The sequence below is a fragment of the Spermophilus citellus genome (genome assembly GCF_964194105.1).
Source record: "Spermophilus citellus genome assembly, chromosome: 11".
NCBI lineage: Eukaryota > Metazoa > Chordata > Mammalia > Rodentia > Sciuridae > Spermophilus > Spermophilus citellus.
Genome location: NC_138192.1, coordinates 102674761 through 102690478, shown reverse-complemented (window position 1 = coordinate 102690478; position 15718 = coordinate 102674761). Strand labels below are relative to the sequence as shown.

The 15718-nt window shown below is 35.1% G+C and overlaps 1 protein-coding gene across 1 annotated transcript in view; it reads left to right on the top strand.

The window, feature by feature from the left end:
- Positions 1–14258, top strand: part of C2CD6 (C2 calcium dependent domain containing 6) — a gene marked incomplete at both ends in the record, with an annotated part of 178613 nt that extends 164355 nt beyond the window's left edge. The window contains 4 exon segments of the mRNA XM_081261738.1: positions 6659–6733; positions 7877–11314; positions 13969–14229; positions 14232–14258. Of these exon segments, the coding sequence (XP_081117864.1) occupies positions 6659–6733; positions 7877–11314; positions 13969–14229; positions 14232–14258 (3801 nt within the window).
- Between the last annotated feature and the right edge of the window lie 1460 nt (positions 14259–15718).

Here is a 15718-nt window from a genome sequence, read left to right as displayed (position 1 = left end):
CTTTATTGAAGTAATCTTTCACTTCCTGTATTTTCTCTCTGATTTCACTCCTTATATCATCCTTTACCCCACACATCAGTTTAACTATGTACATTCTAAATTCCCTCTCTGACATTTCTTCCACTGTGGTGTCAATGGATTTTGTTATTGAAGTATCTTGGTTTATTTGGGGCAATTTATTCCCTTACTTTTTCATGTTGTTTGTGTGTCTGCCCATCTGATAGGATGCATCTGAGGTAGTAGAATTTCTACCCTGTGGACTTACAGGGTCCCTGGAGGTTTCTACTACACCACCACTTAGGGGGAGACAAATAACAACAACCAATGCAAACAATAAACAGCATTAAACTAAATAGTTTCTGCTATGACATCTACAGTGTTAATTGTCACAATAAACGAAATGATATGATCAGTTATTGCCTATAATAAAAACAGAAAGTTTGCAAAAGATTTCACAATTTCAAATGGTGAACAGGGGGAGAGAACAGAAATTATATATAATGTGATGATTATACGGGAGAAGGAGAGAAGATACAAGTAAAAAAAATAAAGGAAGAGTTCATAGAGATTAATTGTTAATGGAAGAGAGAGAATCCAGGGAAACAGGTAAGAGAAAAATAAATTATATATATATAATTTTAAAAAATAAAAATATAAAAACCCTGAAATATACTGATCAAGCATCCTAGTCTTCAAAAAACTGACCCATGAAAAATAACTGGCTTCAAAAATGCTAGAAATGAGAAAAAAATATGAGTATATATAAATGTTCATGAACCATTAAGGTCACAATTAGAGAAAAGAAAGAAAAAAGAAAAAACAAATCAATGAAAAGTTTATTTTTTCATTGGAGTTCCAAAAATTCTCAGCTTCTCTTCTCGGCAGAATTACTGAGGTGTCTAGAACGTGATGCTCCACAATCTGGATTGCTGGAGTGAGAGAGGTATTCCCGAGGTGGAGTTTAGATTTAGTTGGACTGCAGGCTCTTTGCTAAATGCCAATTGATATGGAGATTTTAAATCAGTGCATCTCTAGGGCCCAGCAATTGCTGGTCCATTCTAAAAGACTGCACCCCAGGGATCTCTCCTGAGTTCTACTCTTGTGGTGGGGGACCCAATTTTTAGTCCCCTGTGAAACCTGTAGACCCCACATTTCCTGTCTCGGGTTCAGTCTTCAAACAAATTCTCTTGTCCCAACCCTTCAAATTCCTGGCCAAGTGCATCTATCCCAGCTAGTCCTACAAAGCAGCCAGATTGGAATGGGAGGGGGAGATTAGGATGGGTTTCCATAAGTAATCTTTCACTTCCTGTATTTTCTTTCTGATATAAACGTCACTCTATGTTTGATTTTCTCCTGTCACTTAGGCATATCTATGTCATGCTGTGTGTAGGTTTGCCAGATCTGTATTTTCCAGAAATCAACTCCCCCAGCTACCAGACCCTCCTCAGCCACCGCAAAAATGGTTCCTTCTTCTGTTCTCTCCAGGCAGCCAGGAAAGAGGGTGGCTTCTTCCACACAGAAGGATATTGTTCAGCGTGCCTTTCAGTTTTGTCAGGCAGTGTCTTTGATCTCTAAACTCTCCATATCCAGACACACCTCAGGCCTCCTTTAAAATGTGGGTTCCTTTAATTGCCTTTTCCACTTTGCTCGAGGAGGGACTACTATGGCTAGTGTTGCTGGAGGCAGCGGGTATTGCTGGGGATTTTTTCCTTATTTTATTATATCCAACCTCCTGAGTCCCCAATCTGTTTTGAATGTCCAGTTTTAAATTCCTCTAAAGTCCTACCCCCTGCCATTTTTTTTTCTTTTTCCACCCACCTTGCTGAGAAGCTGTCTGTCTGCTTTCTTGGTTTCATGCCACAGAGTAGTCAGGAAAGTGGCATCTCTATTCTGCCATCTTAAAACCCCATTTTGGCTCTTTTGAAGGATTTGTCTAAGTTATTCCCCTGGGTATACAGATGTTCATAGAATGCCCTGTAATCCTTATTTCTATAATATCAGTAGTAATATCTTGTCTCCATTTTTGAATTTAGTAATTTGAGTATTTCCTTTTTTCTTAGTCTAGCTAAAAGTTACTTATTTCTTTTGGTTTTTTTCAAAGAATCAGCTTTTAATTTTATTCATATTCTCTGTTGTCTTTCTATTCTCTATTTTATTTTCCTCTAATTTTTATTATTTCCTTCTTTATCTTAGCTTTGGGTTTAATTTTCTCTTCTTCTGGTTCCTTAAGGTTTATGATTGAATTGTTGATTTGAGATCTTTCTATTTTTTAATGTAAATCTTCTAGCCATACATTTCTCTCTTAGCAACTGATCTTACTGCATCCCCTAAAATTTGAGTATGTTGTGTTTTCATTTTCTTTTGTTGTAATGGGTTTGTAATTTCTCCCATAACCCACTGATTGTTTAAGAATTATTTAATTGTCGGGCTGTGATTGTAGCTCATTGATGGAACACTTGCCTAGCATGTGTGAGGCCCTGGGTTCCATTCTCAGCACCACATAAGATTAAATAAATAAAATAAAGGTATTGTGTCCATCTACAACTAAAATAATAACAATATTTTTAAAGGAATTATTTAATTGCCACATATTTGTGAATTTTTCAGTTTCTTTTTTGGATTAGTGATTTATAGCTTCATTCTACTGTGGGAGAATAAATTCAGTATGTGTGAAAATTGTTAGATCAGTTAAGAACCATGTTGAGTTCTGAGTAACAAAAACTTATAAACAGTGGTGTAAACAGTGATGCGGTGGTTTCAGGATGTCATCAGGGATCCAGGTTCCCTTTTTGGACAGTGATCCTCAGCATGTTCTTGTTACTTGCCAAAAGACTCCCTAACTCCAGGCATCCCAGTGTTTTCCAAGCAGGAAGAAGGAAGTGTATTCTTGTCAGCTTAGTCTGTCTCTGATATTCTCTCTGAGCCTTCTCCCAGCAGCTCCCAATTATATCTAGTTGGCCATAATTTTGTCATGTGTCCTCTCCTGTTTGCAAGTGGCCAGAATATCCTTTTTAGCTGTGGACATTTCTGCCCCATATAAGCTTTTGAGGTTCTTGAAAGAATATATTCTCAGAAGACAACTAGCAGTCTGTCACAGGGAACAAGAGTCCACTGTTTGGAGAGAGATGATGGTGGCTGGTACTGTAGTGATAGTGGGAGTTATAATGAAAAGTGACTGTATACTTGATGTATTTTGAAGGCAGCAGTCATAGGACTTAATATTGAATTAGCTATAGAAAGGAAAAAGAGGAGAAGAATAAAAGGTGACTCTTAGATTTCTGCCCTGACAATTCAGCAGATGTTAGCATCATTGACTGAGATAAGGAAAAGCAGAAGCCAAGGGTATGTTCTGTTTTGTTGGTTTGTTTGGGGGATGGGTGGTAATCTAGAGTTATGTTTTATACACTTTAAATATAAGATGATGGGGCTCATGATATAGCTTAGTAGTAGGTGTGTGCTTAGCATGAGTGAGGCCCTGGGTTTAATTCCTAGTATCCCATCCCATACCCCAGTTGAGATGACTGTTATATAGTTAAGTGGAAATCAATATTCTCTTGAATATTCCAGAGGATACTATTTGGGATCTTTTCCACAACTCACTACCCTCCTCAGAAATATTTCTCTATTTACTTTGGAGTTAATTCCTTTTGTCCTTATAGAAACTTCACTTGTATGTGTTGACTTTCCCCATATATCTGTTAAATTTTGTTCACTTAAATTTGTAGATAGAAGAGTATGTTGGTGGTAGAAGTATGCTCTGTGTAGGTGACAGGCATGCTTCCCTGGAGGATATGTGCAGATGGAAGACCTCAGGCTGGATGGCTGGAAATTTCCAAATAATCTGTCTCTTTCATGGATATAACTTCTTTTGTAATGCTGGGAATTGAAACCAGGAACACTTTATCATAGAGCTACATGCCCAGTACGATTTATTTATTTATTTAGAGACAAGTTCTTGCTGAAGCTGGACTTAAATTTATAATCCTTCTGCCTCAACCTCCCAGTCCCTGGGATTATAGGTGTTCTTCACTGTGCCCAGCTTTTCTGTTCTTTTTTTTAATCCCCTTGTAGTTGTCTGATGTGGAACTATGAGCTTCAGCAGGCTCTACTCTGTTTCTCTGTCAAGGTCCAAAAGTCACATAAAATCTCACCTAGGAAGATGGCACTTTTTAAAAATTCTTTTTATATATACATGACCATGGAGTGTATTTTGACATATTATACATACATGGAATATAACTACCCATTCTTATGGTTGTACATGATGTGGAGTTTCACTGGTAGTGTATTCATATATGAATACCAGAAAGTTCTGTCTTTCCCATTCCCATCCCACTCCTTTCCCTTCATTCCCCTTTGTCTAATTCAATGAACTTCTATTCCACCCCAAACACACACACACACACACCCACCTACTTTATTGTGTGTCAGAGATGGCACTTTCTGTTGAGAACAGTTTATTGACTTTTGGGTGAGTGATTAGGGAAAGATAGTACGGCCAGCAGTGTGTTCTCTGTTAAGCACAGAAAAAGAGAACAATGATGAAGGGCCCAAGTGATCCTTCTGTTCTAAATGCAGCTGTTTCATTAAAAATTGAAAACTGCCCTATGATCTGACTTTCTTTGTATATACTGACTTTGAATTTTTACTTCACCTGATTTCTGATGTTTAAAGTTGTAGTTTTCCTGATTTTTTCCATTAAATCAATTCCATATTTTCTGAATTTTCTCAAACTTTCTGGATCCTGAAGTCTCACCTACTGATTTCCAGTATTACCATAGGTTCTTTCCTTTTGACATAATGCTTTCAGTTAAGGCCCTGAAGCCTTGGAAAGTGGGAGAATGGACACACGTGTGCAGTTCACTGTGCTGCAGCTCCTATGTGGGTTTGTTTTGCTTTTTCTGGCTTCCTAATATGAATGCCTATAGCATTTCCTCTCACTATAGTTTTACTGAAGCTTTGCATTTACAGAAGTATCAGATGACCATCCAATTAATAATAGAAAGTTAAACAGAGTAAAAGTAGGGGAGAAACTCTTCCCTCCTCCAGAGTTACTCCCTTGAGAAAATGATGTTAGTATTTCAAATCCATTTACACATTTTCCCATGTTTATGTTAGGGGGTAATTCTTGTTTTGTTTTGTTTTTTTTTCAAAAATGAAATCTTATTTTTCTACTTCATTTTCATAGATGTTTCATTTATTTTCATTTTTTGTAAATTCAATTAAAACAAATTTTTCAGTGTTAGAAGTTAAACTGTTTTTAAGAGAGATTTTTGGAAATTTAAACAAAAACATTATGAGCAAAATAACAGGTATAGAGGTACAAGATGTATTTTGGGAATTTAGAATTAGACACACTTGGCTGGAGGAGAGGGACTGTTGGGGAATGCTGAGGAGCTTGAAGAGGTGGAGTCTGTGTGAGAAGGCAACAAATAGCAGCATAAGTGGGAAACCACTGAAGATATGAGTGTAAGGTCATGATGTTAACCGCTTACAGTAAAAATCTTAAAATAATCCAAAAGTATTTCTAATGAAAACATCACTCACTGAATGATTTTGTTGACCAGGTATGTAATAAATCTTCCACAGACTAAAGGAGATAACATATAGGATGGTGGTTTGAACTGTCAAGTGTTCTACAATGATGTCAAGTTTTCCTTGGCCACGTTGACAATGTAGAGGTACATTAGGATGCTTCTAAGGCCACCCAAACTCCCTCAATGCTGTTTTGATTGTGTGGTGGAAGAAGTACCTGGTGATGACTTAGGACTCACAATCTAGGCTACTAATCATCTGGGTATCTTGGGGAAAAGAACTTCAACTTTCTATTCTTGTGTAAAATAAGGATTAAGACTAGATTATCTCTAAAGTGGCTTTATCTCTATCAATGGTTCTATGATTCTAGAATAGTTCTTACATACCTTGCTTAAGCACCAATTATTTCTTTAGGCACTTTATAGTATTCATGTAATAATGCCAAGATGAGACTCATCAGGAAATGCTATGTCAGTATACTTTCCTTCCCTCCCTCTCTCCCTCCCTTCCTTCTTCCTCCCTCTCTCCCTCCCTTCCTCCCTTCTTCCATTCATTCCTTCCATCCTTTCTCACAGTTCTGGGAATTGAATCCAGGGCTTGAGCATGCTAGGCAAGCACTCTACCACTAAGCTACATCTCCAGTTTTAGAAGATTTTCACAACCTTTTAAAAATCACATGACATTTGTTCTGACAGTTCTATTTTATTTTTACTTTTCTTTCTGCTTAAAGTGGCTGTGCATTATTTTGATTTTACAAAATTATAATGCTAAGGAAGCTAGTAGTACATATACATATACATTTATTTGAAAAAGTTTGAAACAGCAGTTATAAGAAAAATACTTTTTTAGGTTCAAAAACTATTTTATATCTTTAATGACTATTGGAGGGCTGGGGATGTGGCTCAAGCGGTAGCGCTCTCGCCTAGCATGCGTGCGGCCCGGGTTCGATCCTCAGCACCACATACAAACAAAGATGTTGTGTCCGCCAAATACTAAAAAATAAATATTAAAAAAATTCTCTCTCTCTCTCTCTCAAAAAAAATGACTATTGGAAGAATAAAATGACCTTAACAAATATCCTTTTATTACAAGTAGTTTAAATTAAAACTTCTTCTTTTATAAGGTGGCTTTTTCATCAAAAGAATACTTTCCATCACATTTCAGACCAGAATATATAGAATTGAAACCAAAATATCAGGTGAGTCTTGAGTTATCCTATCTCAATATCAAGTATAGTTAATTACTGGGCTTCTCCAATATTTAATTGATACATATATACTTAATTCATACACATATACAATACAGATGTAGAAGTACAAGATGTATTTCAGGAATTTAGAATTAGACACACTTATATGTGATTTAAAGATTCCAAAACCATGCTACTCATTAGAAACACCTGTCTTTAAAAGTATTTAATCACAGGTCTCATCTGACTTAATGAATCTCCATCTGGAAATGGAAACTGGGAACCTGCATTTTTCAAGAAACTTCAGGGGATTCTTAGTGTGACCCACTAGCATTTCTTACTCTGTATCCACCAGCATTTGTAAACCATTATAATATTTACATCCATTAAAATAACCTTGAACTACTAAGTTAAAATAAAACAAATATTAGGCTGATTATTTCAGATTTTGCATTTTAATTGTATAATGTAGAAGTTGTATGAAAAGAATTTGAATGAAAAACTTCATTTTGAAGACTTTCAGTGATAGAATAGCTTGATCCCCAAACTACAAATTGCTTATTTTTTACACTGAAATTTCACTTTTAGCCCAAGTTTTTGTATGCTGTTCTCTTTTAACCATTTCTAAATCAAATACATTATGCATCAAAAAGCAAGAATCCACTGTGACATGTTGAGGATTGGGTTTCATCAGTTTTGAAACTCTCTGACTTAAGGAGATGATATTTGTCCCCAAAAAAGTCTTTAAATGATATTATGATACTTTTCATAGGATGTCTACTATTTGCTTGCATTCTTAAACAATTTCCTACATTGCTGATAAACACTTATATGGCTAAGACTTAAATCCTGATATTAGCCACTGTTTTACTATCTAAGCAAACACAGCTAACACTGGAAATTCAGTCAGTAAGAAGCTTTTTGTGGGTGACTATTCCAGGTGCAAAAGCATTTAGATACGAGGTAGTGTCAAAATTAGGAATTTGATATTTTTGCTTTAAAAGCTTTTTTTTTTAATTCAAGTTTTAAAATAATTAGTTTGTAGAAGGTAGGAGGATGAATAGATAAATTGACATTATTCAAAGAAAATTGACTAGAAATTTTATTATGAATTCAAAGTAAATGCTACAGAATTTCTTATTTATATTGCAATTTCAGAAATTCAACAAAGGCGGTTTTGATCCTTTTCTAAGGAACATAAACAAGATGTCGGTCAGGAAAAGGAAAGACCAAGATATATACCAGTTTAGAAATGTTTTAAGTCAGGAGGTTATAGAGCATGAAGACCAAGATCCTCCTTACCCAACACGTTCAAAACCTGGAGGATATAGCAGTGTATCCTGGGCCCATGATCCTGATACCATCCCAAAAAAGAATAAGTCAGCTTGTGATCCTACTATCAATGCAATGAAAACTTTGGACCCTAAGAGTAAGCCAGCCCATGATCCTGCTATCAATACAATGAAGACTTTAGACCCTAATAATAAGTTAAAAGAAAAACTACCAAGTTTAACTTTACCAAGCTTAAGAGAACCACCAATGACTGGAAACATAAATACCTTTTGCCTCTCAAAGTCATTAAATTTTACCCCTCATATAGAAAATTTAAAACAATCAATAGTGCTCAAGTCAATTTTAAGTAAAAATCTGCAAGATCTTTCAGATAAGTTATTTTCTAAACCAGAAGTTTGTCTGAACACTGAAGTAATGAAGAAAAGTAGTTCTTCACATCTATGCATTCAGGACAAACCAGTCAGTGATTTGGAAATAAAAGCATTGGAACCAATTCAAGATTTAAACTGCCAGCTTTCAGAAAAAGACATTTCAAAGTCAAAGTCTCTTTTAAATCAAGTAATTAAAAACATCACCTCAGATTTACTTTCAGAAGGTAAACCAGGAAAATCTCCAGATGTAGAAGACGTTGTCTCGGAGGCTGATGGAATAGATTTTTCAATGAAAAAAAAGAGTTGTTTCAAAAAGAAACATATAACAAGTGAAGTGTCTAGCCCTATGCTGGGTTTCAGTGGAAGTATACACGACTATATTATAAAGCAAATATTCACTGCACCTATCTTTTCACTGTTGGAAAAAAGCATGAAAGAACTGAGTGAGACACAGATGAACCTGCAGGATCAGTTACTCAAATCTTGGGAGACAAAATTGTCTTCCAATATTCTAGTTAACTATGGAGATAAGGATGATGAAATAAAATTGCCACAGCCCAAATCTGTGATAAGCGAGATAATACAAGCATTTCCTATAGATACACTTTTAGAATCTGGGATAATCAAAGTGATGGAACTAGATAAAGAACAACAGGTGGGTGCTTTGGTAGATACAGAGAAATCCTCTTCTGAAGAAACCCTCAGGGATTCCACAGAAGATGATTCAGAAATCAAATGCAAAACACAATTTCTTTCAAGACCCAGTGTTCCCAAAGAAGGCACTTCTTCTATACGTAGAGTTGAATTTGTAGAAGACAGACAAAACATGTTCCTACATGATTCAGAATATCATTCAACACCAGACATAAAAACAGATTTGTCACGTCAGGGGCTTGGTGGAGAAGAAAGTGACCTAATGTTTGATTTAGAAAGTTTCAGTAACTTGCTAACAGATAACCTTCATGAGTCTGATCCACCAATGTTACAATCCTTTTTAAAAAACGTATTTAATGCTTTTTTCAAATATAATCAGCCTGAAAGAAGACAGCAACCAGAAAAGGAATTAGAAAATCTAATTCAACATTCTTTTCCAACTGACATAGAACACTCTGAAGAAATTCAAGGGGATTCAGATAAAGCAGACAGATTAGACAGAAAAGCTGTTTTGAGTCCAAAGCTACGTGTGTTTCTAGAAGAACTCTCAGAGTCAGAAATTAAAAATTTAAAATCTGAATTGAGTAAACATATACAGCATTATCTTGTAGGAAGACTTTCAGAATCAGGACATATCACCAAGGAGGATTTACCAAAAATCTACCAAAATCTGTATCTGATGAATGAGAAAGAACTGAAAGAACAAAATGCTTTTCCAGGGAAATATTCAGAAACTGTTAAAGAAATCATGTCTTTTGTAAATAAATTTAATCATCAATTCATAGATAAACATTTAGAAATAAAGCTAAGATCTTTTTTAAATGAAATTCTCCAAAACTATTTCCTTACAAACTTTGCAGAGAGCAGTTTATTTAATGAGACAGAATCCATGACTATCCACTCAAACATGTCTTCTCTAAGAACCCAAAGTGCCTCATTATCTCCTCATGATATTTCAAGGGGGAGTTTTGGTAGAAGGCTTGAAATAAACATGAAATATCCTTTAAATCAACCTCTACAAAGCCTACTTAAAGCTTTATCAGAAAATGACTTCTTAAATTTAAAAGATGATTTAAGCAAACAGCTCCAGAGACTTTTTGTAGAAAAGCTTTCAAAATTAGGACTAATGACAGAGAGGCAATTAGAGGGGGTCAACGAGCATGTAAGCTTAAGTGATTCTGATTCAATACCATTAAAATATATAAAAACAGATTTACCTTTCCGAGATGAAAATTACTTTGTGGGGGAGCATTCAGAAAAGCAAAGTAAATATTCAAAACTTGGTCAAAACACTTTACCAAAGGTTTCTGAGGATAAACGTATCAGACCAGAATTGGTCAGAACTGAAGAAAAAGACTATTCTTCTTTGAAAAATTTAAAAGAGAATCCATCAACAATTAGGGAACAGAAAAATTATTTCCCTGGAGAAGGAATTAAAGCAATAAGTTTAATAAAAGTACAGCCTTCCAACAAAAATATCCAGGCTGTTCCATTAAATAAGTCATCAGACAGAGCTACAGATATATTGTTTAAGAAATACAAGAAAGAACATGGTTTCCTGCAATTTCCTCGAGCAGAAAATTGTATTTATACAACAGAGATTCAAGACCCATACAGTTGGGAGGGTAAATCAAAAATAGTTTCATCAAAAGTTTGCTGTGAAAGTACATTGAAATTGAAGCCCTTTGATAGAAAGGAGAACATTAACATTTGCAAATTTACTGCTCAGGAAAAAACAGAAACAGTACTGCCATCATATTCAAGAATTCCTAGTTGCAAAATGCCAAGGGAAGAGGAAGAATATTTAAATAGATTCGCCTCCCCTTTCTGGCAGAATAACTCTTTATCTCACTTCAATTTAGAGGCTGAAGAACAATCGAAGTTAGACCTGTACTGTCAGAGATTGAAAGGAAACAATAACAACAATAAAAAACATTTAGTAACAGTCACACAAAATGAAAGAGAAATTCAAAATCTTTCTATAAGCCCAAATGAAATTTGCAATGAAAAATATTCCAAGGTCCCCAAACCACAGTCCTTTAAATATAAAGAAAATAAGAAAAACTCAAAACCATCCTTCTTCCCAGAAGTATTAAAGAGAGAAAACATAAAACCCAAGGTTCGAAAAGAAAAAGATCATGCCACCAAACCAAAAAAGTCACTTAACAAGGTAGTTAGGATCCTACCAACCACGCTGCCTACTACAAGAAGTCATTTAAGGAAATCTGCGCCAAGGACTTTGCTTCACTGGACTGCACGGAAGACTATACACGTAATAATGTTTTCCCTGTCTTCTACTTCTCTTATTTGTCAAAGTTCTATCAATAACTTCCCTTAAGCCTGAATGCAAGTGTGGGTATAAATTTAATTGCCCCAGGAGGTACAGACCTCCAAGCTTAAAAATTCTTCTGGAATTCAAATTATCACCTTGCCTGATTGATAGTCTAACCACAAAATCAGGGGGGACTATTAATATATCTAATACCTTTTTATGAACTAGATAAAGGGCAGCCTCTCTGGGACAGGATTTAGAAAAAGATGTCCTTTCCTCTGGGCGGACCCTCCATCTGGCATAGCCTAGAACCTCTAGGAACCTGCTGCATATTTGCATAGATCAAAATTAGCCAGGGACCTTTGTGCAACAGCCTGCACAACCTTTAGTAGTGGTGGAATACTGTAGAAACATAATTCAGATTTTCTTTTCTGAGAGATTTAACTATAAATGTTTAAGGCTTTTTTCAGATAGCTGAATTTATCTGTAAATAAATGTGATACTCCTTCTATATGCTAGTTATTCTGCTAAGAACTAGGGATATGCAGAATTTACAATCTGTGGATAATGAATTGAAAATTTTTAACTTCTTTTTTCTTCTTTTACCACCACTCCTCTGCTATATCATATGCTGAGATCTTGAGAATTCAAGTCTATTCTTAGCATTAACATAAAATAATTAGGAAGGTGAATCTGTTACTAGACTGTACAAATTGTTCTAAAGCACCTAAAATTTAGGAATAGAAGGTACTTATTTCAATTTTCGGAACCAATACTTTTCTCAGTATGTATTACAGGCATAACTCATAAATTTAAAAACTCATAAGATCAACAATTGATCTCAAATTGATATTTTGATGTGCAAGATCCTGCCTCTGAATGAGAAAGTAAATATAATTTCAAAATATTTGCTTTGAATTTGTTTTCCACAGTAAATAAAGCAGGTTGTTAGCTTTACAGTGGCAGGGCAAAAATTATATACCTATATATTATATATAATATATAGCTAAATATTCTATTAGCTATATAGTGGCAGGGTAAATATTCTTATCACTTCTACTCTTAAGTTTGGATATTTTCTTTTCTATCTAAATTCAGTCATTTAATATTGAACAAGCAAATGTTGGGGTGAGTGTAGGGGGGTGTGCATATGAAGAAAAGGAAGTTGAAGATAGGCTCATAGTTTTTGGCAAAAAAAAAAATTTCTGAAGTTCCTTTAGACAAATGGAATCTTTAATACAACTTCTTCAAATGAAAAAAAAACTGCATTTATGTCAAACACTGTAAGGTCATCTTACAACCCTTTACTTAACAGCGGACGAGGGAGGTAGGATTCTCATTCTTGTTATTTCCCTCTGTTAAGCCAAGTGTTTCTTAACTTTAGAATTGAGTGATAAGAGGCAATTGTCAGATGATCAGAAAGGTACTCATTTTATTTTCTAAACCCTAGGAATCTTCAAAAGCCTCTAATCAGAAGCAAGATAAGTTGAGCCATAGGAGCTCTCAGAAAAGGAAGCAGTGGTGTGGGTCTCCAAGGCCTTCCACTGATCCTTGTAGTTAGTGATCAGCTGTGGAGCCAGTTAAGCACTACTCAACTAACATAGCAGAAACTCTTAAAATTTGAGCTTGCCTTATTATTCCAGGAAGGTAAGAGGAAGGAGGAAGTTCTCCCTGCCTTCTCCAAACCCAGGCACAGAGGTAAAGTAGATGGAATTGGCCTTCCTCTTCATACCTTCTTTTTTCTAGATCTTTTTCTGGCTGTCTTAATTCTTAACAGTTCCTCCCAACCTTCCTGACCGCTCAATTTTATCAGTGCACTCTCCCCATGTCTCCAATCAAAGCAGCCCATTTCTTTGCTGTGGTTCTCTCTGTGAGGTGTTGAGGAATGGACTGCTCAAACTGCTGAGAGAACTAGTTTATACTAAAACTACCCAAAGAGGTACTTATAGATTATTATGTTTTTAACTATAAAATATTTGTTATAGAAAATTTAAAAAAAGAGAATTAACATTTTTCTCTTATTATTTCAGTGTATATCCTTCCAGTTACTTTCTTGAATGTTATACTTGTTTTATTCTCAGAATGTACATTGAAATTTTTATTTGAAATTTTTTATTTTAATGTAAACATTACAACCACATTCTTGCATGCTATCTGTGCTCTTTCTCTAAATACACACACACACACACACACACACACACACACATATAAAGACTAAAGATTTATTAAAGTAACCTTTAGAGAATGAAAGGTCAAAGTTTGGATGATGTAAAAAGCTAAATATAAAAGTTAATCATTTATATTTGGGGTTAGGGCAACAGAAGTTTTGTTGGAAAAAGAATTGCAACGTAGCTGGCCAACTTTGCCTAAGAATCTGACCCCTGAGTATAGCTCCCTTAGGCTTTTCTAGTTTCCAGATTCATCTCTTCCATCCCTTTTGAAATACAATATTTTTTGGAACAGTAAGATTTTTTAAAAGCCTGGTTTCTAAGGTAGCATCTAAGGGAAATCATTGAGTGTAGAGTCTGAATCTGGGATGGCCCAGGAAGCATTCGGTGCTTTCATTCTCTTTGTCAATATTACAAACTTTAGTCCTTGTAAATTTCAAGTGTACTTTTTAACTTACCAATTTGATGTTTTATTTTAAAATTTAGGATTGTTCAGATAGATTTGAGGATCTACAAGAGCCCTCAATGCAGCATCTTAATAAAACAAAATCAAGAGTAAGACTTTTAGCAAAGAGCCCAGATGATAGCCATATTCAGGCAAAACAAGCTGCAAGACCTTATACTGCTCCAGAGCCTAACAAACGACGAGAATACTACACTGGAAAATTCACAAGTCCTCGAGTGGTTTCATCAGGATTAGCTAATACAAATGATACAACCCCAGATTATGAAATACATAAAATGCAATCAAAAAAAAGATTAAAAGAGGATATTGAAAAATGTTCGCTCATTTGTGATATTATCCAAATGTTAAAAAGTTCAGAATGATATGTGAGGCCAACAGTCAGAATTATCACTTCTCCATTAACAAAATGGTTTGGAACTCTGTCCTTGTGTGTGATAGAAGTTAGCAACCAAATTCCATCTTGTTAGAACCATTTTGTTACAATTAAAATGAAAAATAAACACATTTGATGTAAACGTGTTTTTGTTTATAAGCCTTAGGGAACCAACCCAGAAGTATATATCTAGTTGATATTCACTAGAAAACTTGTTTCCCAGCTTTCCCCCTTTTTCACAAATATAAAAATATCACTCCATATTTCTTTGACTTCTCCCAACCTTTGTGACACTCTAAATTATCGATGTCCACCCAGTTTTCAGATTCTCTTTTTGTAGTGATCTATATTTAGTCTTTTTTGTTATGAACAAATTTTACACATCAGCTCTAGTTATATTCCCTAGACTAAGCAGTTCTCTGAGTCTGTAGAACTTCTGCTAATTTAACATCATCTAATAATTGCTTCCCCCCACCTCCAGTGCTGGGGATCAAACCCAAGGCCTTGTGCTCTACCACTGAACTACACCCCCATCCTTGGTAATATATCTTTTTACACTATAAATAAGGATAATAAAAGCTTTTAATGCTAATTCCTGAGGCATCTCCACCTAGAGTGACTTTAACTTTCTAAATTGAAAACTCTTGAGTCTTTTTAATTGCACCAAAATTAGGAAATGGCACAACAACATATAATCTAAAATCAAAGGATTTAAATCAGAGATGTCTGAGAATTGGTTCTATTTCTATAAAGTATAGTCTTTACTGAACTTTACTCCACTTCTGAAAAAAACAAAAATGTCAATTTACAGAATTTTTGTCAGTTTTAATCTTTTTACAAGAATTTATAAAGACCTGAAGGTTTAAATAGGATTGCCTAGTGGAAAACATAATTCCTGGTCATTCATTTCATGTTATTAACAGGGTGGTAATTTTTTTTTTAATGGAAACCAAGAATTTCCTGCAATCCTCAAAGTTGTCAGTACAGATAGTTTGACTTAGGATTTTTTACCTTTATGATAGTGTGAAACTGATATGCATTCAATAGAAACCATACTTTGAATTTGGAATTTTGATGTTTTCCTGGGTTAGTGGTACACACACCATCCTCACATGCTGGTAGGCAGAAGCAGTGAGCCATCACTCCTAGTCAGCTACACAGTCATCAGGGGAAGCTATGAACTCTGCACCGTGCTGTTCGGCTAAGCCCTGAGGTTTTGTAGGTTAGATGTCTTAAATGTGTTTTCCACTTGGAGTTATTTTCAATTTACAATGGATTTATTAGGACAAAACCCTTTAAGACAAGGAGCCATTATACTTGTACCAGTTAGCATGGAACTGGGAAAACACAACTCCAGAACTTCTGGTAGAAGGAATACAGGAAATTGATTTTATGAA